At 43.7% G+C, this 24,479-nt stretch overlaps 4 protein-coding genes across 5 annotated transcripts; 3 read left to right on the forward strand and 1 right to left on the reverse strand.

Moving 5' to 3' along the window:
- Positions 1–3,097: 3,097 nt before the first annotated feature.
- LOC133888635 (uncharacterized) lies at positions 3,098–7,923 on the forward strand. 2 transcript variants are annotated; one of them, XM_062328950.1, is made up of 7 exons: positions 3,098–4,687; positions 5,902–5,992; positions 6,166–6,323; positions 6,409–6,460; positions 6,634–6,716; positions 6,879–6,972; positions 7,211–7,923. In XM_062328950.1, the coding sequence occupies exons 1-7, from the start codon at positions 3,386–3,388 to the stop codon at positions 7,789–7,791; spliced, it is 2,361 nt and encodes a 786-aa protein (XP_062184934.1). In that variant the 5' UTR covers positions 3,098–3,385; the 3' UTR covers positions 7,792–7,923. The 2 variants fall into 2 exon arrangements, with proteins under 2 accessions (XP_062184934.1, XP_062184935.1); XM_062328951.1 differs by having other exon boundaries at positions 6,634–6,701.
- Positions 7,924–7,926: 3 nt separating this feature from the next.
- On the reverse strand, positions 7,927–9,084 carry LOC133888637 (dof zinc finger protein DOF5.8-like). The gene is made up of 2 exons (XM_062328952.1): positions 8,676–9,084; positions 7,927–8,572 (listed from the first exon to the last, which is right to left on the reverse strand). The coding sequence occupies exons 1-2, from the start codon at positions 8,781–8,783 to the stop codon at positions 8,081–8,083; spliced, it is 600 nt and encodes a 199-aa protein (XP_062184936.1). The 5' UTR covers positions 8,784–9,084; the 3' UTR covers positions 7,927–8,080.
- Positions 9,085–11,230: 2,146 nt separating this feature from the next.
- On the forward strand, positions 11,231–13,433 carry LOC133889673 (phosphatidylinositol N-acetylglucosaminyltransferase subunit P-like). The gene is made up of 3 exons (XM_062330126.1): positions 11,231–11,586; positions 12,487–12,605; positions 13,027–13,433. Exons 1-3 carry the CDS (start codon positions 11,318–11,320, stop codon positions 13,242–13,244), a joined length of 606 nt encoding a protein of 201 aa, XP_062186110.1. The 5' UTR covers positions 11,231–11,317; the 3' UTR covers positions 13,245–13,433.
- An 8,746-nt stretch (positions 13,434–22,179) lies between these two features.
- Positions 22,180–23,762, forward strand: LOC133889271 (protochlorophyllide reductase). Its single transcript, XM_062329780.1, has 2 exons — positions 22,180–22,323; positions 22,462–23,762. The coding sequence occupies exons 1-2, from the start codon at positions 22,273–22,275 to the stop codon at positions 23,569–23,571; spliced, it is 1,161 nt and encodes a 386-aa protein (XP_062185764.1). The 5' UTR covers positions 22,180–22,272; the 3' UTR covers positions 23,572–23,762.
- Positions 23,763–24,479: the final 717 nt, after the last annotated feature.

Genomic DNA, 24,479 nt, shown 5'->3' on the forward strand with positions numbered 1-24,479 from the left:
GACCACCACCTGGGCATTGCTGCCTCCTCTGGTACTCTAACAAAAATGATGAAAAGCCTAGACTCATTGAAGGGTAAAAACTTGATTTATGGGGATAGACTTACACTGGTAAACTCTTGCTTAACCAGCTTACCCATGTTTACCATGGGGTTCTATCTCCTCTCTGGAGGGGTTCACATGAAGATGGATACCATCAAGTCTAGATTCTTTTAGAAGGGGGTTGAGGATATCAATAAATCTTATTTGGCTAAATAGGGAGCCATTTGCAAGCATAAAGACTATGGGGTCTTGACATTCTAAACACAAGAATTATGAATGAGTGTCTACTTGTCAAATGGGTTTGGAAGCTTTGCTATGGATCTGAAGACACCTGGTTTAAGCTCCTCGAAGCCAAGTACATGCCAAATGGCAATTTCATTACCTCCATGCAGAAGGGCACTTCTTAATTTTGGCAGAGCTTACATAAGATGAAGCAACTTTTCTAATTGGGAGTTGTTTATAAGGTGAATAAAAGTAACAAAGCTCTCTTCTGAAAAGGATGTGTGGCTGGAACATACCCCACCTAAAGCCTAATTCCCTAACTTATTTGTCCTATGCTCTGATCCCAATACCTTAGTTTTGGAATGTTGGGTTAATAATGAGTGGGAGGTTTAGTTTAAAAGAGGTTTGACTGCTGTTGATCTGCTCCAATGAGAGGAGATGCTGCAAAAGATGCAGAATGTTCAGTTGAATGATAATGGTGATGAGGTGGCATGGGCTCTAGATAAATCAATGAGGTTTACCACTAAGTATCTATATAGGTTTCTCACATTTAAGGGGGTTTCTAGCCAGGGGGCTATGAAAATTTGGAAATGCAAAATTCTCCTTAGAATTAAGATTTTCTTGTGGCAAATGTTACATAATAAACTCCTAGTAGCTTCCTCCCTTAAGAAGAAGGATTGGAAAGGGAGCTCGACCTGTTGTCTGTGTGATAGTCCTGATGACGTTAATAATCTCTTCTTTGGATGTGTACTAGCGCAATTCTCTTAGTGTGACTTGAGAGATATCTTTGGTTGGAATGGTTTCTCCACCCTAGTAGCCAACTTATGGGCATGCTAGCTCCCGAAAAAATTTAATATCTCTCAGAACCTTAGGCTTTTCCTTTTTGTAGGTTTAGCCTGGGCTTTGTAGAGGACTCGGAACACCATAGCGATCGAGAAGAAGCTCCACAACAAGCCGAATGAAGTTTTGATCCTAGCTATGTCGTTCGTACAGAAATAGAGCATAGAGCATACTTCTCATGGGTGACAATGGACTGAAGGTGGACAGTGCATCATCTCTGCTGGTTCAGGCTCGGATGTGTATGACCTCTAGTGTAGTGCCTAGGTGCCCTTCATGTAATAAGGCTAGACTGGTTTGACGTTCTGACGCTTTTCTGTGCTGTACTCTTTAGGCTATGGTTCACCAGTAGTCGGTTGTCTCATTTGCTTTTTTTCTTCTCTCTGTTGTTGTCCTGAACTTGATAATTGGCTTCCAATATAAGTCGATGTAATCTCTGTTAAAAAAACAACCCTATTCTTAATTTACTGACCCTGCATAGATTTACAAAGCTAGTTTAGCGCCAGTTGTCGGTAGCAGAGGAAAAGAGAGTGCTGATTGGTTGCCCTTATGGGGATCCTAGTCCGTCAGATGTATATAATATTAAGTAAAACATGTTTGGTTGCTTATGTGTATTGTTCCAGTCTGGCCAGCCGGATGCAATTGCACGCCCGTAGCCTGGCTCGACGGATGCGCTCTTGCATTTGTTTATATTGATGAGCCCACTTGTTAGACTTATAAAATCACTTTCATACGGACAACTAATTACAATATTAACTCTTACTTCCATTCTTGCGGTCTTAGATTTGATCAACTAAACAAAAATTCGGCTCAGTCCGTCCAGACATATATAATTAACTAAACACTCTTCTTTTCAACAAATATAACCCTGTCCAACCTGTATATATGATCTATACAAACAAGATCCTATATAGATAACCAATCACACCTATAGTGAAAACACTTAGTTTTGTTGAAACTAACCACTTACTAACAATTACATCATGCGTTAGTAGTCATTGACCAACCATATACGATAGCTAAAAGATATGCTAATCACCCTTAAAATATGCAGTACAAGTCAACGTGACAGCTTATCAACTTGTTTGAAACAAATGGGACTTTGCAGGAGTGAGGATTTGCTAATGGTACATTCAGCAATTTTGCCACAAAGCCACCAAAGTAAAATTGCATTTTAATGTGCCCGTGCAGATGTCTGGATAACAAGGAAGAGATGATAAACAGTCCTATTCCTAGCAGGATGGTACTATCAAGTCTATTTGATTTTCGAGGCTAATTTATTTTTTATAAAATACATGAGTCATAATAGATATAATCAATCTTCACGGTTCAACTAAAGTTAATCATATAGTCACTATGTAAAGCAAAGTTAGACCTTGTTTCTCTTTTAAAAATATTTTAATATCTTATTATTTGTTTTTCATATCTAGACATCTAATATTTACCTGTTATATATTTTAAAAATACATTTAGTTTTACATTATTTACCTTATCTACCTATATACTCTAATATTTGACTTGTATATATTTACTGTCAGGTTTCTTCAGATAGTGCGTCATCTCCCGCACTTCGCCTACAACGTCAGGTTTCTTTAAAGGGTACATCTCCCCTCGCACTTCATCTGTTTTCTGACAAGGATATGTCGCTGCCCGCACGTCACATCCGATACGGTTCCTACCACCGTCATGTATATATACAGGTACTCGTAACTCTTCTCTTCTAAAATTTAATGATCATATTAGGTATTTCATATATGCAAATTTTTATCTTACTATGTTATATTATTTTACTTTTTAACTGCTATATCCTGATTTGATTATATGTATGTTGCCACTACTAGCTAAGACAGAAATCACTATTAGCAGCAAGATACTCCTGTATTTCGTTTGGGCCCCGCCTGTCATGGTCGGGTCCAGAATATACCCTCCCTGACCCCTCTTGGTTGGGGCCGGTCATCTCTTCTTCAGTTCATCGACACCTCCTCGTCTTCAGCCGGGAGCCAACGTGCCGAGCGGGAGCCGGAGCAGTGAGGTCGTCCCCAAACTCCAAATGCTCCCGGGGGAAGTCCAAATGGCGCCCTTCTCCACCTCGTCGATGTAGCTGTCGGCTTGCTTGGGCTGGCTTCCCCTCGACCTCCAACTGGACGCCCAGCGGGCAGCAGGGACAAACAACAACTATTCCAATAAACCAACACGAAACCAAAACCTCCCACATAAATCGCCATTTGGGCGGGCGCCTCCCCCGCGCGAGTGGTTGCCCGTGCCGGAGGCGGAGCCCCCAGCCGCAATGCCGGACCTGGATCCGTTGGCGGCGGCCGAGGAGGAGGAGTTTTACGAGTCGCTGGATCGAATCCTCTCCTCCTCCTGCTCCTCCACCTCCGCCTCCGACGACGACGCCGACCACCGCCGCCGCAGACGCCAACACCACCACCACCCTCCTCCGCCGCACGCGTCCTCCTCCGCGTACGACGTCTGGATCTCCGAGCCCACCTCCGTCGAGGAGCGCCGCCGCCTCCTGCTCCAACGCCTCGGTCTATCCTCCGAGCCCCTGCCGCCTCCTTCGCCCCGTCGCTCCCCTCGTTCGCTGTCCCCTTCCGTGTCTCCCCCGGCTTCGCCTCTGCCTCGGCCGGTGGTGGTGGAGGCGGCCGCGGAGGAGCCCAGATCCGGCGGGCTTGGGAAGCCGCCACTGGCGCGGAACCCCAGCGCCGGCGGCGGGGAGCAATGCCGGATCCGGAACCTGGACGACGGCACGGAGTTCGAGGTCGGGGAGGTGCATGAGGAGGTGGTACGGGAGGTGGGCACTGGCCGGCAGCTCACCCTCGAGGAGTTCGAGCTCTGCGTTGGTCGCTCCCCAATCGTTCACGAGCTCATGCGCCGGACGATCACCACCACATCATCGTCCACCTCCGACCACGCCGCTCCTACGTCCAAGCCCCGGAGGAAGCCCGGAGGCTGGCTGCGCGGCATCAGGTCCCTGGCGGGCAGCGTCGCATACGGGCGCCGCAGCACCGAGGATGGGGATAAGGAGAAGGAGAAGAAGGAGAGGGAAGCGCGGCGCCTGAGCTCTGCGACCGATGACAGCCTTGATGGCACTGGCTCGCGCAATGCGGGGAGGGTCCGGGTGCGGCAGTACGGGAAGGCATGCAAGGAGCTCACCGGCCTGTTCTTGACGCAGGAATTGGCTGCCCACTCGGGCTCTGTGTGGTGCATCAACTTCAGCTTGGATGGACGATACCTAGCAACTTCTGGGGAGGACCGTGTGATCCATGTGTGGGAGGCGTCGGAGGGAGAGAGAAAGGGTGAATTGCTCGGGGAAGCTTCGATGACAAAGGAAAATGGTAGTGGCTGCAGCCCGTTTTTTGCGGTTGTTGGGAATGGGTCACCGGAGATCGCAGCATTGTCATTGACCTGCGCTGACGGGAGCTATGTGGAGAAGAAGAGGAGGCTGAGGAAGCAGAGCAATCGGAAATCTGTAGGATCCGATCATCTAGTTGTGCCTGAGTGTGTGTTTGGCTTCAGGGATAAGCCAGTCTGCTCGCTCCTGGGGCATGCCGCTGATGTTCTTGATCTATCATGGTCCAAATCTCAGGTGCGCATTTGTGATCTTTGATAGAATTTTCAACTGCTCAAGCATATTTTGTGCCAATAGAACAGGAGACCTGGTTGTTGAGCACAAAAGTTTTCGGCCTTTTTGCATTGAATCATTCACATCTTTCGTGTTGCTGCTTGTAATTGGATTTTCCATTGGCTCCATTTGCTTATCTGTGAAAATCTGATATTATTTCCATGTCCAATAAAGAAAAATACCAGTGATTCCTCATTTTCCCAGACTATATAGTACAGACCTAAAGATGTGTCGCACAGTTTCGCCTAATTAAATATGGTTATGATATTTTCTGTTTGTTTGTTCTTGCAGTACTGTTATGATAGTTTAGCTGGGAGTTTTTCAGGATATACATGATATATTGTTCAAGTGATGAGATCTGTCTGATCTTCCACTGCACCTTGATTGGGTTCGACTTGGGTGTTGTCCATGTAGGATATACATGATTTATAGTTCAAGTGATGAGATCTGGCTGATCTTCCACTGCACCTTTCTGATTGGGTTCGACTTGGGTGTTGTCCATGTAACATTAAGAGGCAACATTTTTTTATTGTTTACTGAACCCTGTCAACTGTCATAAGTAGGTCATTGATGTGCTCTCTTACGCCTGCTTCTTTTTGGCACTTTAGGTCTTGTTAAAAATGGCACACGATGATCAATAGGCAAACACTTGAAATCGTGTATGGTTTATTGGACCGATTGAACTGTTCATGCTCAGTATGTCCTGACAAAACATGCTATGCTTACCACATGCAGACATGCTACGTTCTGCCATTAAAAGTAACTGTTCCTCTTTGTGTCTGATAATATCAAATATAGTTGCAATTGTACCCTACTTATTTGCATAACATTACTAGTAACACAGTAACACTTCATCTGCTGGGTATATGTAGTATTCAAATGCATGAGCAGCAAATCAGCTTTCCATGCCCACTGTGAGCTTTCTTTCACATTCATTTATGTAGTAAACTTGCAGCTTGGTCTGGAGGTTTTCTCCTCTTTTTTTAGTTGTGTCGTAGATGGAACCACATTTGGACTTCGAAAATACATAGGCTTGATGTTATTAGTTGTTACCTCAGCATAATGTGTAATATAGTTGCTTATAAAATTAGATTTATGCAGGAAACCCCAGTTTAAACGCAAGAAAATTTTGTACTCTTTGTAGGCGCTAATTGGTTATCTGGTTCTTTGTCTTGCAGTACTTGCTCTCATCCTCAATGGATAAGACCGTTAAACTCTGGGATATTACTACCAGCACCTGTTTAAAAACATTCTCACATACAGACTATGGTGGGTTTAGTCACAGGATAATTTTCTATCCATTTGTTGTGGTCTCTTCTTTTTTTCTTATAAAGAAAGGGGCATTCTCTTTTTCTCCTCAGTACTATAAGTATTTGTTTGTACTTTTGGACCAGCCACACAATTGATTTGCTTCTTTGCAATCAACCTTTTTTTTTTTGCAGTGACTTGCATCCAGTTCAATCCTGTAGATGATAACTTTTTCATTAGTGGATCACTGGATGAGAAAGTTCGCATCTGGAATGTCCAAGATCGTAAGATTGAGGACTGGAATGATCTTCATGAGATGGTTACCGCTGCTTGTTATTCCCCTGATGGACAGGTTGAAGTAGTTTCTTTCTAGAAAATATTTCTTTTTACTATAAAACTAGATGTACTTATATTATATTTTTCTCTGGCCTTTGAAGGTTGCACTGGTGGGCTCTCACAAGGGAAGCTGTCATATATTTGATACATCTGGTATGACACTTCTGCTCTCACACATACTGACCCATGCACACACAATGTGTAATTCTTTCTCAATCTTCGCTAAAGAGTCGGTTTATGTTAGACGCTAGTAAAAATCAGTTGTAGTAACCTTGAAAGTTCTACTTTCTCAGATGATGATTTACACATTGCCTTTCTGATTTCAGAGAAGAAGCTTCAGTTCAAAAGTCAAGTTGATTTGAGAATCAGGAAAAAGAAGTCTGGCCAGAAGAAGGTAACTGGTTTCCAGGTATATAGCACTGAGCATATGTGTTTCTTGGCAAACTTATTTTCTGTTAAGAAAGATGCATGATTAAGGTTCGTGATTTTTGGACTCCAAAAGAAATCTAATGCCACCCAATGTGATCATGGCGTCAATTACTTAGTTAAGTATCTATCTTGCATGCAACAGTTTGCTCCTGGAAGCTCCTCGGAAGTTCTGATTACTTCTGCTGATTCAAGAATCCGTGTTGTTAATGGCGATGAATTGGTTCACAAATTTAAAGGTAATGTCTCATTCTCCTGACATCTTAAATCATATACGATTCACGTTTCGGATGAACTTCATGTATTGTTTTCCTCAAATCTAAAGGACATGAATAAAGTAATCCTGCACAATTGTTTTCTGCTAGTGCACCTGATTTCTTCTTGGGGGAAATATGATCCTTGCCGGTTTGAGCTGTAATATCCTATCGTGTTAGTCTCAGGATTATGCATTTACTTGGTGTTCAATCCTTTTATCAGGGTTCCGCAACACGAGCAGCCAAATTTCAGCTTCTGTAGCTCCGAACGGGAAATATGTAGTCTGTGCCAGTGAGGACTCCCATGTGTATGTGTGGAGACATGACAATAGTTCCCACCCGAGCAGAAGCAGGAGTGCAGTTGATGTGACCAACTCGTATGAGCATTTCCACTGCCATGACGTGACTGTGGCTACCACATGGCCCGGTGCCGAAGCCCGAGGTTCGTTTGGATCTCGTAGCAGCAGACACAGTGATTCAGATGGAGCAGTGAACTATGGCCGAGGCGTCCCTGTAGAAAACACTGAGCACAATTCGGATGCAGCTGATAATAGATACAATGAGAGCCCAGTTTGCGAAGGTAGCAGAAGCGTCAGCAAACATCCAGTTGATGGAGCATCCACATCCTGGCCTGACGAAAAATTACCCTCTGCCAAGAGCAGTCCCGGTCACTGCTCATCCGATCTTTGCATTGGAGCAATGGATGTTCAGCGCCGGTCAGCGTGGGGTTTGGTGATTGTCACGGCTGGACGGGGAGGCGAAATTAGGGTGTTCCAGAATTTTGGCTTCCCAGTTCAAGTGTAAAGGTAGCGTGAGATTGTGCAGAGTTTTTGTTTGGCTTCTTTACTGTTTAGATATCAGTCGTTCTTCAACAGTTCGCCTAGGCTTTTACTAAAAAAAATATTCTGTTTGATTGTCTGGTTGGATGCTTCAAGAGTCGATACAAAGATTTGTGTAAGCATGAGATCAAACAGTAAACTCACTGGAGAATCGAATTGCTGCTTACATTCCTAGCTCAGCACACATACTGGGAAGCACTACCTGAGGCCGCACTGCTAAAACTGGAGCCTCAAACGGCGACCGGCTGCCATGATCAGTTGCCCGGTGGTGGCCAGCTGAGCTCCAGGCCGGTGATGTCGCCCCACGCGCCCGTCATGCCGGCGGCGCCAGCCGTTCCATCGTCCCACGGCGCGAGCCCGCCATAAAAGTCCGGGACCACCGACGGCCACGAGAACGCCGCCGTCGGTGCAACGCCGAGATCGAACTGCGGCGGGAAGCTGCCGTCAGTGAGGAACGGGAAGGTTGGGAGGTCTGGGTACGCGTCCTCCGCTCGCGCCGATGTTGGGGGCGGCGACGAGGAAGACGGCTCGGCGGAGACCCTGCGGCGCTTGTTGCTGCTGCGGCGGGTGGCTCCGCCGACCGGTACGTCGCGCAGCGTGCCGCCGTGCGTCCAGTAGCGGCGGCACGCGCGGCAGAAGTGGCGCGGCTGCGCCGTGCTGTAGTTGTTGTAGTAGCAGAACTTGGTGTTGGTGGATCGGCAGCGCGGGCACTCGAGCTGCTGGTTCTTGCGCGCCGCCTCATCACCCTACACATGACAGCACCAACCGTACGTCAGCGGCCATTTCGCAGCTACGCAAGCGCGCCAAGCTTAGCACTCCGTTGCAGTCTTGTAGTACGTACGTACTGACCTGCGCGAGCGCGGTAGAGTCGAGCGGCTCAGCGTCGGAATCGAACGGACGCTTGGAAGCAGCGGCGACGGAGGTCGTAGCTGAGAGGATCGAAGCTGCAGGCGCCATTTGCCGTGCGAGCAGAACCGCGCATGCCGAGGCTGCTAGCTAGGTTTGGCTGGGCTGTGGGCGCGTGATCTCTCGGCAGGCCGGGAACGAGGAAGATGTAGCCGTCAGTCCGACCTGGACGGCAATCAGCTTGCGCGGTTTCAGCGGTTTGGTTGGTTGTCTCTGTAGTCGCCCAGTTGGGTTTGGGGTCCTATATATATATGGAGAAACGAGTGCGCCCATGGCTGACGCAGAAGATGCTCTCCTTCAGCCGGAAGCTGCCTTCCGTGACCGTGCGTCTATCTACCACGCCGCCGCGCGCTACATGCACGCTGTGGCTGCTTTAAGTACCACTGTATTCTGGTAAGTATTTACTCCAATTGGCACGAGCAACGACGCGACGCACACGGTCGATCGGTCGTCGGCGCACGTTAGCTGATCGGTCCTGCGGTTTCCGAGGAAACGGCCCGGCCGAGCCGAGAGAGTTGGCGAGCCTCACGCTAGCTGCTAAAGAGGAGTGTGATTGATCGATGCGTGCAACAAGGCAATTATTCATTCCGGAGCGGCCAGCTCGCGCAACAGTGGGTGGCGTGAATGGGGAGGGCAGGGCAGGGCAGGGCGGCAAGGGATCACGTACGTGAGCCTGCGTGGCGGCGTAAATGGCCGGAGCGATCGGGCCGGCGTTAATGGGGACGGGAGGGTGACTCGCCATGGGACCCGCGCGATGGAGGTTGCGGAGAGAAAAAGACAGAGGGGTGGGGCCTGGTCGGTGCCTTTCCGACGCGGGTTGGGCCCCGCGAAAGGTCGATAGCGCTGTCGCCGTCGGGTTCTTGTCGCCGACATGCGAGCCCCCCCCTTGCGTCGGCCGCCGCCTGACCAATGGAGGGCGCAGTTTGATTCGGTCGTCGATGTGGCTCGTCGCTAGTCCTCTGCCAAACCAGTATCTGAACCCTCGCGACTCACGAGCAATAGCGCTGCTTCAGCTAGGGACGGATCAACATGCACATCTAACACGCAGGCAAGATGCGTTGCAAGGTGGCTGACTCGTTTCCTGCAAGTTTTGGCTGCCGATCGAAGACCTTTCCTACCGAATTGACCTGAGAGCCGGGGAACATTCCCAATTCTCAGCTCAACGTAGTCATCCGCACGTGGTAATTTTATTAGCACAGTCACACAGAAAAATGCAATTCCGGATGCTCTTACATACTCTTAAATAGTAAGATTTATCTTGATTATTCATCCATCTCACTTATCTCATACAGTAATTTTTTCATCTACTCTTCAACACGAATGTAAATGTAAATATACCATCTTGATAAACGGTATGTGCTGATGGAATTCTCTGTTCGCCACACATGTATGCTCCTGCCTACCTAGCTAGTTCGTCGCACACTCGCACTCACCAATTCACAACCTACGTAATTTCTACGTCATCAGGCAGCTAGCATTGCTGTTCGTCTGAAAGGGGGTTCAACTGGAGTGATTGCCTCCACTAATATAATCCCGTGAGGCTGGTCAGAAGTCAATTAAGTAGTAGCAAAACTTGTCCCAAATGTTCCTACAAAGCAGTCTTGTACATGATGCATGGTAGCAACAGGTTTGAAACCTTGGTCACGGCGACGCCTGCAGATGGGACGACGGAACCGTGGCTGCATGCCAGGGGAATTCCGAGTTATGAAATCACAAGTTCCATTATCGGAAAATGAAAATCGCAAGTTGCCGCTTAAACAACGAGAGCATGCAATCAGCCAGACGGTGTCTTGCTCCTGCACGCACGCCTCCTACTTCTCGACATGCACGTCTCTATTAATTCCCTTCGTCTGTTCTTATGTATTCCCCTATCACAAATAAATATTATTTTGGATATTAATATAATTTTTTAAACACAACTTTAACTATTAATTTTTATTATAATATATTTATAAAACATAGCGAAACTATATTATTATGAAACTACTTGTACTAACGAAACTACTTGTACTAACAAATCTACTCGGATTATTTTTAAATATCCAAACTCAACACATAAAAAATATGTTATAACTGAAGTTTGAAATAATTAACTACACACAACCCAAAATGACATCTATTTGTGCACATCGAGCATGCATAATCAAACTATAGGTATGTTTGATAGAGCTTATTTGATCAAAATTCTCTGAGAAATGTGATTCTCTGGAGAAAGTGATTATATAGTTGAAAGTGATTTTGTAGATTAAACTCTACAGAGAAAATAATTCTGTGGAGTAAATGAATTAGAGAAAGCTAGTTTTTTCAACTCTTAGTAACTAATTCATTTTAAATAATCGCTCTCACAAAATTACTCTAAAAACTGAAAAATATAAACTATCATTTATGAATACTTCTACTGATTGCACTGTAAGAGCTATGCCAATGTAAAAAGGGAAATAAAGCGACGTACCCGTGCGTTTGGTCCATTCACTAGTAATATATGGGCTGCATGTGTTTGGTCCATTCACTAAAGGCCCATTTCTCCCGTGACCCGTGCGGCCGTGTCGCGGACGACGAGGCCGAGTGGGGAGAGGAAGACGACGATGGAGTGGGCACCGCCGCCGCCGCTGGTGGTGCGCAGCCCCAGGCAGACGGTCAGCCTCCTACGCAACCGCCGCCCCCACCGCGACCGTGAGCCCTCCTTCTCCAGTTCTCCATACTTCGCCGCCCGCGACCACGGCCCTAAGCCGTCCGAGGTGTACGGCTTCGTCGGATCCATCACCACCGTCATCGCCACCGCAGTCTACCTCGGCTGGGCCTACACGCCCGAGCACTTCCTCCACTCCCTGGGCATCACCTACTACCCTAGCAAGTACAGCTTCTCTCTTCTCACCCTTCCGGCCCTGCCCTGCGCCTCTCGTGCGAGGCTCTCCATTTCATTTTCGTTCGATTTCTTTTTAGCTCACTCTGCTTTTGTATAATCACATGATTTTATTTATTGTGCTGGAATAGAGACCAGATTATCACAGCCCGTATCAATTCGATTCAAACCTAAATTTCAGACATGAGACATGCATGGCATTGGTAGCATTGCTGCTTCTAGTAATCAAATCAGATCAAAACGAATGGATGTAATGCGACTTTTCGATCAAGGGAATTCTCTGTGTCTCCTTTATTAAAAGGATCCACAAAAGTTTTGTGGTCAAACGACAGTAGTTCATCCTGGCGGCTGGCGCCACACACTGATGGACAGGTGCGATGTAACCGCCTGAAACTTATTCAGACTAGACAGAGTTTTCTCGCGGCTTGCTGAATCAACAAAGTTCCCAAAACTAGAAAATAAAGAAATAAATCCCACCATACAAACCAAGTCATATATGTATTCTAGATATGCAAAAGACATTGTTGAGCCAATTAACATCCTCCAGAAAGAACCCAGTCCACGCAACATAAGGGCTTGAGAAGGTGCAGCTTCACATATTGTTTGTAGATGCTTCCAAATCAGGCTGGCTGCCATCACGAGTTGCCTCCTTCAGTTGAATGAGGTTGCAGTACTGCCCGATACTTGAGAAATGCACACATTATATATAATAAGTCTAGGATCTGTAAGAACAATATGCTGAAAACCGATATCATTACTAACTAGCCATAAAGCCCAACTTGCAGCTGCAAAACCAATCCAGCGGCATTCAGTTGCCCCTGGAAGCTGATTTTACGATGTAGTGTGACATGCTAGATAATTGTAGGTTTATTTGGTTGCCGTGTTCTTCAGGTATTGGGCAGTGGCGGTGCCATCATTCATGATTGTGGCGGTGGTGCTGTCCATAGCCATCTATATGGGCATCAACTTCCTTGCCACTCCTCCCCCGACTTCCTTCAACACTATTTTTGGTGAGAACAAATTCCATTCCTCCTTTCTATGCTCGATTGTTGCATCTTCTCGGTTTTTACAGTTCCAAGTATCCAACATTTTAAAGACATTATCTACACATCAGCTTCCCAATTGTCCTATCAAGGGATAACTGAGAATTTGCCACTCTATAGAGTGATCTACACATGAGGTTGTATTATTGTATACCTCTGTCTATCTCATGCAGCATATTCATGTCATCATGAAACTCTGCATCCACGCCAGGGGTGTGCTGGTTGAACAATACATTCTCATTTCATTTTTTATCCGTGGCTCCTACATATATGTGTGTAGCTCAGTCATTGATGTTTGTGACATTGGTTCGACTAGATTTTAGTCTTCACTCTTCACAGTTGTTCATTTCCTCTTGTTCTAATTATTATTGCTCTTGATAATCTGCAGACGAAAATAGTCGGGAGCGTGTGACATTTTCTCCTGCAATGGAAGAAGAGAGGCCGATCGAACCCATTTCAGACATTAGTATTGATCAAATCAACAATCTTATGTTTGGTGATAGAAGATTACTCAAGATGGAAAATGAGTCTACCTTGTTTATGCGTAGAGCACAAGATGGGGACAGTAGCAACATGAAGGAAGAATCCACATCAAGTAAACTTTGAGTGTGCCTTCATAAGCAATCGGGGAACTCTGTCCTTCAGCATTTTTCTTTGTGAAGGAACCTCCAGTCTTGCCTCTGTCTAGAACTTCAGATGTATTTACATGTGCTGTGCAGTAATGGAATGCACTATAGCAGTACCTTTTTACACTATATCGGGGGCATTGATATCTAATGCTTGCACTTGCATCTATTTCCTCTCTTTAAGTCATTGGCTTGTTGAACTGCTGGGTGGCATGGGTGGTTGGATGATCTCTTAGTTTTACTCATGATCTCTTATTGCATATATCTCCCTAGTAAACATTTAGGCATTAGCGTTATAGAATTATCATGGTCATTTCCCTCTAGTATTGATTATCATGAATATTTCCCTGTTGCTATATATTGGTGATATTTGGGAAGCCTATATCACGGTCGCTTCACGCCATCGACCTCTCTTCGCATGTTTGAATTTTCAAGGAGAGTTTTGCGTGATAAAAGCCACTTCTCCTGATCAGTGCTATTTGTTTTTTCAGAAGTTCAGAAGTTTTTGAGCTTCTGATCAGAGCTGGGGCAAGAACTATTTGGCAAGAATTTTGATTGAGGCCACCAAACAGTGGCGTCGATTTGTGCATCTGCGTTCACATGCAAACAAAATTGTTAGGCCAGGTTCTTATGTGGCATCCAAGTCGAAATGTGCCTGCGTGTTTTGGCGTCTACAGTCTTCACATGTAGGGCCTTCTGGACTTTTTTATTTTTATATTTTCTAACATAAATAATTAAATGAACAGATGATTGATAAAATGATTTATTAGAATAGACGCTTACCATCCTGACGGTTAGACCCTTACCGTTCTCAAAGTAAGCAGTCCACTAGTGAGTACTCGCCTTACCGCCCTATGATTATGCACTTAGGTCACTAGGTGGCGGTAAGCCTAGTATGAAGTACTCGGCAAGAGTATTGTGTATACCTCCAATTCCCCCTTCCATCTTATCTATTTAAAATAGTGGTATTCTTTTGCTTTAAAAAATTTAAAAGTATTTGTATGTGTTTTATAATTCATGTGCAACTTATTTTAATTAGATTCACTAAAAAAATATGTGTAGAATTTAAACTAAAATATTCAAAAAATACAATTTTTATAAATTCTAACAATTGTTAGGACCACAAATAAATTTCCAAAAATCTAAAAAAATCATTAATATTCTTATTATGTGATGTACTAATTTCTAAAATTATTTTGAGCCCTAGGTTATATGGTGAAAAGGTGAGTTTCTTTATAATACTCTATTTATATGTATTTTTATCATTTCATGTGATATTCTTCTTTTATTTCAATTTGAATTCAAACAAAATTTAAACATATACAAAATGATAAAAATACATATAAATAGATATAAAATGGTAAAAATATATATAAATAGAGTATTACAAAGTAACTTACCTTTTCACCATATAACCTAGGGCTGAAAATAATTTTAGAAATTACTTCATCACGTAAGAAGAATATTCTAGATTTTTAAAATTTTATTTGAGGCCCTAACAATTATTAGAAGTTATAAAGTAGTCTTTTTTTATAATTTTGATTTAAATTCTACATACGTTCTTTGAGTGAATCTAATTAAAATAGATTGTACATAGATTATGAAACACGTATAAAAAATTCTGGTACTTTTAGGTCAATGAAAGATCATTATTTTAAATAGAGAAAATAAGAAAAGAATTAGAGCTATGAACAATACTCCTATTGAGTATTGTTCACACAGGAAAGAGGCTGTAATGGTCTAAAAGCGCAATAGGAGAGTAGTAAGGGTCAACGTGCACAGGTGGACAGTTTACCGTTCTCTCATGCGTGTTAAGGATCTAACTATTTGAGCGATAGATATATATTTTTGTAAATTTTTTCATCAAACGTATATTTATTTAATTATTTGTGTTAGAAAAATATAAAAATAAAAAAAACTAGGGTATTCTGTATCCTTTGCAAAGACAGGTCATGGCCTAATGGCTCATGGGTGCTGGGGTTGCACCCCGGCCCTGAAGAGTGGCCGTCGTCCAGGAGAATGACAAACCACACAATGCGTCCTGAAGCCCATGGACGACATCCACGCCACCGTCCACTCCTCTTGCAGCCCCAACCACCAGGATCGCCACCCTTAAGATCATCTCCAACAGTTTCTCTTCAGGGGTCAGAATTCCTTCACGATGGGATTTTCGTTCCCTTCAGCGTTCCAACAGTTTCCCTTCACGGTTCCCGTCACGACGGGATTCCCAGGGTCATTCCCTTCAGGACGGGATTCTCTCTCCATTCCCTTCGGGATTCCCCTCGAGGGGAAGCTGTTGGAGATAAGAGGAAATAAAGGGAATGAGAACGGGAAAGGGAATCGGGAAGGGAACGAAATGAAGGAAATATGGTTGGAGATGGTCTAAGACGCGTTTGGTTCGACAGATGATGCGAACCAGGAGATGCGCCATCCAGCAAAACGCGGTGTTTGGTTGGGAGCGTGGGTGGACGGGACGGCTAGATTCGTAGCATATTCGGTGAAGATGTTGGATGGAGCGATCCGTCCAAAACGGTCGGACCGAGCCATCCAGTTCGCTCAGCTCCCATCTACTGTTTTGTAACGCGTTTTATGATTTTTTTATTTAACTCATTAATTTATTTAGAAGCATAAAAATTGTTTAAATTTTTTAAACATTTTTACGAGTAAACTAGAGCTCACTAACAATCCGTTTTAATTAGTTTGATAAAAAATATGAGCTAATATTTAATTAAAATTATCAAAAAAACATACATTCGTAATGTCTAGTAATTTTTAATTCTTTAAATAAATTTTCAAAAATCTAAAAAAAATCACTAATATTCTTCTCATGTGATATACTATAAATATAAATAGATCATCTTATCTACTATAATCTCACAAAACAAACAGAAAACTGAATCATCCTATCCACTCTTATCCTACCAACTAAACAAAAAATTAGCTTATCACATCCATCTCAATCAAACAAAAAATTGAATCATCATATCCAGAAAAACATAGATGGTCCTATCCCATCTAACATTTTCTCTAACCAAACGCACATTTAGACGCCATTGGCAACGCCTACTGGCTCTATTCTTTTTTATTTGTCATCTAATATATTAACATGGTCTTTAATATATGTCTTTGATCATTGCTTGATCTAACTATTTGTTATCGAATGTTACTAAAAATATAACCATTTTTATATTATTATTTAAGGAAAAAAAAGATACCACATTCGCTCTCAAAGTCATAAAATTGTCACGTTAATCGAAAAAATATAGACCACTCATTGTTATAAACATCTAACGGTTTAGATTAAACAAAAATATCATATCAAATATGATTAACAATTAGCTAAATTCGGAAATCAAGAGTCTATATAAAATACGATTAATAAATACATGAATTCGAAATTAAAAATTATGAAAAATTAGCAGTTTGATTTCATATTGTTTGAGAAGCAAAATATGTAAAAAATGAGTCCAAAGAAAATAATAATAATAATAATTAAAATTGAGGTTATATAAGAAAAAAATAAGGATCCACATAAAATATAGTCTTATAAAAATATCAAATTATTATAAAAATCAAATACATAAATAAAGAGTCCATGTAAAATATAATTAATCAATAGCTAAAATTCATAATGAAAAATAATGTTTTTTTTTAATTCTTATTGAGATAGTAGATTAAGAAGCATTGTGTAGCTCAAATTTATCACATCAAGCAGGCAAGATACAACACGAAGGAAAGATAAACATATTCTAATTTTAGTTATGCTTTCTATATCTGACTCACGATTTTAACAGTTAACCAAAATATATAAAATCAAATCAATACGTGGATACAATGTACAAGTTTGGAGCATGAATAATTTCCCCTTTCACTAACATGACTTTCACCTCTTCTTCTAGTTTTATATGTTTTGTAATTAAATGACAATAACTTCATTAAAAAACTAAAGAGACTAATTTTTAATCAAAGATTATCACGATAAAAAATTACAGCGAGGCTAGCCACTTATTTGCGTGGGCCATCTTACTAGTTTAAAAGTATTTTCCAAAATAAATCTACTATTAATATTTTCATGTAACAAATTTTAATAATTTTAAGTATATTATTGATCAAAGTTTTTAAAATTTAACCACCCGCATCGTTAAATGATATCTTTTTAACAACCGCGGGTCTTTCATCCACCGCCTCCCGCCCAACGCTGACGTACGGCACCATTGGCCCGGACTTCGCCAAGAAATATTAACTCTATTTTCGTTTACTTGTCATCAGTTTTTACTGTAGCAACTTTGAACCCTTAAAAGTATATAATACTAATAAAATATATTTCACGATGAATCTAATGATACGAAAGTTTTAGTTATTTATAATTTTTTTAAAAAAAATATAATATCAAAATTGCTACAGTAAAAAATTGATGACAAATAAAAAAACGGAGGTAGTATATGGCACCGTCAGCGTGCCCAACGCCTGTTACCACCCGGACACCAAGCGCATGGCAACGCGCTTGGCGCTCAACCAGGCCGACTTCTTCGACCAGCTCGCCACAACTGCGCCGCGCCTCAGGCATCGAGGCCACCGGCGACGAGGGCTTCGCACTTGGCAGCTGATCGGTGTGTGATCGGTTTGAAAGTTGGCGGTGCTTCATCGCTGTTGGCTGCTGCTGCTTGTTCTGACTCTGGACGCACAAGTTCTTAGGCCGAAATTTTCTTTTTCAGCTCCCCTTCTAGAGATAAAATTAGGCTCCGAAATTTGGTACCATGACGCGGATCACAATCACCTCTCCATGATTTTTAGCTCAGATTTTGTGGGACCGTACCACCGCCAAATGGGGATTATTTTGTGTCACGGGGTGGTCGTTATTTCATTTACCGACCACCCCGTGAAGAAAGTTCACTTTTTGTTTCTCCCTATACATATCGCATAGAAGTCTGAAACTTTGCAAGACGATGCGAATCTCCATGCCCCTTCTACACGTTTTTTCTCGCGAATTTTGGTCGTCCGTGCCGTCGTTAAACGTGGATCATCTGGTAATACGGCAGTGACGAACGCAGAACTTTAGGATTGGGTGCACAGTGTGACTAAATCATTATTCAAAAAAAAAACTGAAGGTCCAATTTAAGAAGCATTAGCGCCAATCTAACATGCTTTTAGACAAAAATGGGCTCATGTGAATCCGAGCGCCGGAGCTAGAGAGTTTGGCTTTTACCGCGTGCAATTGGTGTGTTCTCAGTCGGTGCATTTTTCACAACTCACAACATTAAACTAAGGTTAAGACTAAACTAGCACAATCCAGCACTATGCGAAAAGCTAAATTTTCAACTGTACGCAGTCAATTGAGGCATCACAACATTGCTAGCGCTAGCAGTAAAACATAGAAAAATAGCAGCTAAATTAACAAATTCAAAACTACATTGAGCGAAAACTCTTTAATCCAAACGAGCTCAAGCCATTCCTCCGGCCGCTGTGCTCTTAGCCAACTAGTACCAGAGACCGCTCGATGACCTCCAACATCTCCAGTGGCCGCCCCCGTGTGCTCGCCGCGAGCTGTGCGCGTCCCAAGCCATGGCGTGATGTGCCTCCTCCTCCAAGCGCTGGGAACAGGGCAGGGAGGTTTCAGGACTGGAGCTATTACGTGGGCTTTATCGTGAATTTAGGCTCAAATGCAGCTATTCTGACCCAACTAATTTTTCGCGAAAAGTATGGTCGTTGTTTAATTTGCCGACTACCACAGGAAGAAATTTCACTTTTTTGGTTTCTCCCTCTACAGATCACAATAGTGTCTGAAATTTTGCACATTGCTTCTGCATTCCATTTTTCGTCTCCACGATTTTGGCTGGGATTTCTGCGCGTCCGAGCGCCGGCAAACGGGGATCTTCCGTGGTCGCTGTTCAGTATGCGAGCTTTTTTTAAAAAATATTATTATTTTATTAGAAAATTAAAAAATATTAGCCAAAGTCTGATATTTTTTAAAAAATAGTTACACGTCGGTACGCGGAGTGTTGACTAAGGACATATCGATACTCCACGTGCTAACATCTAACGTGGTAGTGGGTCTGGTGGCCTATCGGCACTTTGCAAGCTGATAGGTCCTATGTCTCGCAGATGATATTTTTAAAAAATTCATAACTTTTTTATATGATTTTGGATGCATAAAAATTGTAAATATTGGTGAAATCTACAATTTTATAGTTTAACTTTTTCAATTTAAATTCGTTAGATACCAAAAAATGGCTATAAGTTTCGGATCTAGTTTTCTAAATCTAAAATTTATAATCAATTTATTTGTATCAAAATAAATTTAAATAAAAATATTCAACTATAAATATGTATATCTTGTCGAGGGGCGTAATTTTCATATAAAAATCATTTCCACCTTAGATTGCATTAAAAAATTACAAACTTTTCTTTAAATATCATCTTCTAGACCTATAACCTATCGGTTTAATTGGTGTAGTGTCAGGATTGCACCAGTACAATACGATTGCAAACCGAGGTATAGGTAATTGCTTCTTTAACAGCATTCTAGCGAGTGTTTTTGCCTCCTCTTGGAAATAATTACCTGGTCTATTTAAATACTAATTACCGCTCTACGTGCTGATTAGTGTAGAGTTTAGTTAATATTAGAGTATTGAGTAAGTGACAGTCTGACTAACAAACTCTACGAATAATGTGACGGTTGGTAAGGGATATTTTCTGAATCCTAGTCCATCGAGCGACCAGCCCTTATCTCGTGCGATTAGCGTGAGACTTGCATGACTAGTCTTCTTGTCATATAATATGGTCTCGCAAATAATCTTTACTGGTCGTGGGACGTCCATACCTAACATATCTAATCGTATTTATTGATATCTACTCAAGTGTTTTTCTTCTCGAAGCAACTCCTCCAGCGAACAAAGTCGTGACCGGCGTCGATAGGCAATGCCTCATCCCGTAGTATTAATTACTACGAAGTGGGGTGTTGTGGACCGGCTTGCGCCGTATGACAGAGGGGATATGATCTATACAGCGACCAGACAAGTGGATGATTTTGCATGTATACTCGCGAAACGCAGGGACATGATGGTTTGGCAGACGATCCTATGGCGCAAGCGATTGGACAGGCCGGTGACCGGAGGAGGCAGGTACAGTGGCATGCCACGAATGGGACAGACGTACGGTGGCATGCCACGGATGGGACAGACGTACGAAGCTCTCAGGACAAATTGGGTTACTAGGTTCTCTACGAGGATAGTCCTAGAATATAATATCTAGACAGACATAAATTTGCTAAACATAGACCATTTGTAAATTCTCCTTTTTTTCTAAGTATATAAAGAGGGGATGACCTGAGTTGTAAAAGAGCAGGGGCAAGAGCCAAAAAGATTCGTCTATAACCTGTTTACAAAATATGATAATAAAATATATATGACATAGAATTGTTATTTTTAACGAGACCTGAACCTAAATAATCGTTGTATTTTTAGTTTATTATGAACACACGCACACCGCAAATATCGTTTACACGTCCACCAACCAATACACTTTAAAATTATTATCAAAGATTAACTCTCGACAACCACAGAAATTTTCTTGCAAGTTTGTGTATGGGTCGGCGTCCAAGCCATCTGGTAAGTTTTACTGTTTTTTAATGAAAGGACCTAAGCCCTCTCCCATTTTATCAACCAGACTGTTAAAACACTACAGGTCATCATAACTGATTTACATCAGATTAGTCTTAGCCGCCAATAGTTTTACTGTTTTATCCACTCCGTGTGTCGGAGCATCGGAGGTGAAAAGTGTAAAGATCACAAGCCACGTCACTGAAAGGCACAATGGGCCTTTCCTACGTGTCACCTCTCGCGTCTACTCGTTTGTCCCTCGGTCACGTGGGCACATCTGACGACCCAGCGGCATCACGATCCCTGCAAAACAAGAGATCTAGCGAGCTGGGTCCCATCCACCAGCCCATGCTGCATCATCATTTCAGATTTCGATCCAGTGCTCCAGCCCCAAACACCGTGCACGATTCTAAACGATAAGCGCATAGCTGCCCCAATCAGCAATCAGCAATCAGCGAATAATCAATCAGCAATCAGCGAATAACCAATCGTTTATGAGCTGCCTTCCCAAGCCAACTGTCTTCATCGCGTTCGAGCCGAAAACTTTAAGATATAATTTGGACTGTCCTATTATACTTATTCTAAACTCTGCTAAGACTTCTAAATATTCACCGCAGGGAGGGGGTTAAGAATCCCTTGCTCTCCTTCAAAACCTTCACCATTAATGACAATATTGGTAAAACTTAGAAAGAAGTTTTATGATAAGTCTGATAATTTGTCGAAGTGCTCGTCTTGCTTTGAAGTAACTAGGTTAATTCAATAGATCACCCCTACCGTCGATGGTGCTTTCGCAGATCATTTCATTCGTCGGCTTTCAAGATTACATAGAGGCGGGGCTATGAGTTGTTGATCTTACGAGCCCCTCGAGAGCAATGCTATTACGGTTCTTTTTTTATTGGTTCTTTAGTTGCTTTGACTATATCTCATTGTATTGTTTTTTAGTGTTTAGGATTTAGACTGGTTTCTTAACCTTTTATGTTTTATAATTTTTATTCAATTTTTCTTTAATTAACCAAACATATCAGTCTCTGGATCTTTGCCCGTTCGTTTTTTTTATAAAAAAAAACCAATCGTGCCTGCACATAAGAACCCTTGACGTTGCTGTCCCCTGTGTCGGCTAAAACCAACAAAAAAAAATATCCCCCACGAGTCCCTTTCAAAAACAATATATCTTGAAGAAAACCTCGTCCACAAAAATCCGGGGCACGAGCCGTGATTGGCAGGGGAGCCGCCACCTTGGCAGGCGGGCCCACCCCCTTATCCTAGCTCCATGGCGCTCCTCACTCCTCGGCCCGCGTATAAATACGCCCCCGAGCTCACTGCCACTCACCACCTCGAAAAGTACACAAGCAAACAAACATAATCACCTCTCAGTTGAGCTCGCGAGCTCCACTCCAAGCTCCTCTACTCATGGCTCTGCAGGCTGCACTCCTCCCTTCCACTCTCTCCGTCCCCAAGAAGGTACTCTACCACAAGATCGATCGATTCGAACATGCAAAGCTCAAATCACTGGCAATTAATGCATTATTGTTCGCGATTCGTATACTGTTTCGTGGGTAATTTGTTCAGCTAACAAATATTTATCCATTGTTAACTCAGGGCAACTTGGTCGCCGCTCTGGTGAAGGACACGGCGTTCCTTAGCGTCACCCAAAAGAAGCTGCTGGTGCCGTCGCTTTCGGTGAGAGCGCAGGTGGCGACGGCGCCCGTGGCCACCCCGGGGGCCAGCGCGTCGGTGGCGGACCGCAAGAAGACGCTGCGACAGGGCGTGGTGGTCATCACGGGCGCGTCGTCCGGGCTGGGCCTGGCCGCGGCGAAGGCGCTGGCGGAGACGGGCAAGTGGCACGTCGTGATGGCGTGCCGCGACTTTTTGAAGGCGGCCAAGGCGGCCAAGGCGGCGGGGATGGCGGACGGCAGCTACACCATCATGCACCTGGACCTCGCCTCCCTCGACAGCGTCCGCCAGTTCGTCGACAACTTCCGCCGCGCTGGGATGCCGCTGGACTCGCTCGTCTGCAACGCCGCCATCTACCGCCCCACGGCGCGGACGCCAACGTTCACGGCGGACGGGTACGAGATGAGCGTGGGCGTCAACCACCTGGGCCACTTCCTCCTTGCGCGCCTTCTTCTCGACGACCTCAACAAGTCCGACTACCCGTCGCGGCGGCTCATCATCCTGGGCTCCATCACGGGCAACACCAACACGCTGGCGGGCAACGTGCCACCCAAGGCCGGGCTGGGCGATCTCCGCGGGCTCGCCGGCGGGCTGCGCGTGCAGAACGGGTCGGCGATGATCGATGGCGCGGAGAGCTTCGACGGCGCCAAGGCGTACAAGGACAGCAAGATCTGCAACATGCTGACGATGCAGGAGCTGCACCGGCGATACCACGAGGAGACTGGCATCACCTTCGCGTCCTTGTACCCGGGGTGCATCGCCACGACGGGGCTTTTCCGCGAGCACATCCCGCTGTTCCGGCTGCTGTTCCCGCCGTTCCAGAGGTTCATCACCAAGGGGTTTGTGTCAGAGGCGGAGTCCGGCAAGAGGCTGGCGCAGGTGGTGAGCGACCCTAGCCTGACCAAGTCTGGTGTGTACTGGAGCTGGAACAAGGACTCGGCGTCGTTCGAGAACCAGCTGTCGCAGGAGGCCAGCGACCCAGAGAAGGCTAGGAAGCTCTGGGAGATCAGCGAGAAGCTTGTTGGCCTCGCCTGAGCTGGAGTAGCTGACATGACAAGGCATTGTTGACAACTCTGTCGAGCATGTGTGATCAGCAGGGCAGTCATTTTGCTTTTGTTGTGGGTTGTGTACGATCAGGAATCGTTGTGTTTAGAAGCCTGTCCTGTTGTGTACAATTCCTTTTTTTCTTTCTCAAACCATGGAATAAAATAACATGCTTTACCTTAGATTATTATGTTTGTTTCCCTCTGTTTTTGTATGGTTTGTTAGAACATGTAGAAATTAAAACAATTGACTAATATATAGTTTGATAGCTAATGAAGCATATATGTTTTGATCCTTGTCATCTACCAGACAGGGTAACTAAAAGGCAAACTAACTCGGCACAGCGAAATTTCCTATGGTCGATCGAGACGTACCGCGATTAATTACCAGTGATCCACTTCGACATAGCCTGGTATGCCGTTCCAGAGGTTCATCATCGTGTGGTTCGTGTCGGAGGCGGAGTCAGGAAAGAGGCTGGCACTCCCTATCCGATACCCAAATTCTCGTGGGCCCGATCTGATTGCAATCCAGTTTATTATGGGCCAAACCGGATCGCGAACTTCCTATGACCAAATTAATAATCGCGATCCAGGTATCTAGAAATTTTTTATTTTCATTTTTCAAATTTAGCAATTTTAGTGATCCTTTTGAAAAATAACAACTGTGGTAATTTTAAGCGGTCGTTTAGGAAAATAACAACTATATATGTCTGTCGCACTTTCAACAGGGGATAACTCAAAATTTATCTATTTTGTTTCTTATTGTATAAGTAACTTTTGAGTTGAAATTTTTATGAGATCTATATGGTAGCATCCTCTATATTATAATTTTTTTTTGAATTTTTCATGACTATTTATACAGTGTTTTTAATTTGAGAGCAATATAATATTGTATTTTTA

The sequence above is a fragment of the Phragmites australis genome, chromosome 13 (genome assembly GCF_958298935.1).
Source record: "Phragmites australis chromosome 13, lpPhrAust1.1, whole genome shotgun sequence".
Taxonomy (NCBI): Eukaryota; Viridiplantae; Streptophyta; class Magnoliopsida; order Poales; family Poaceae; genus Phragmites; species Phragmites australis.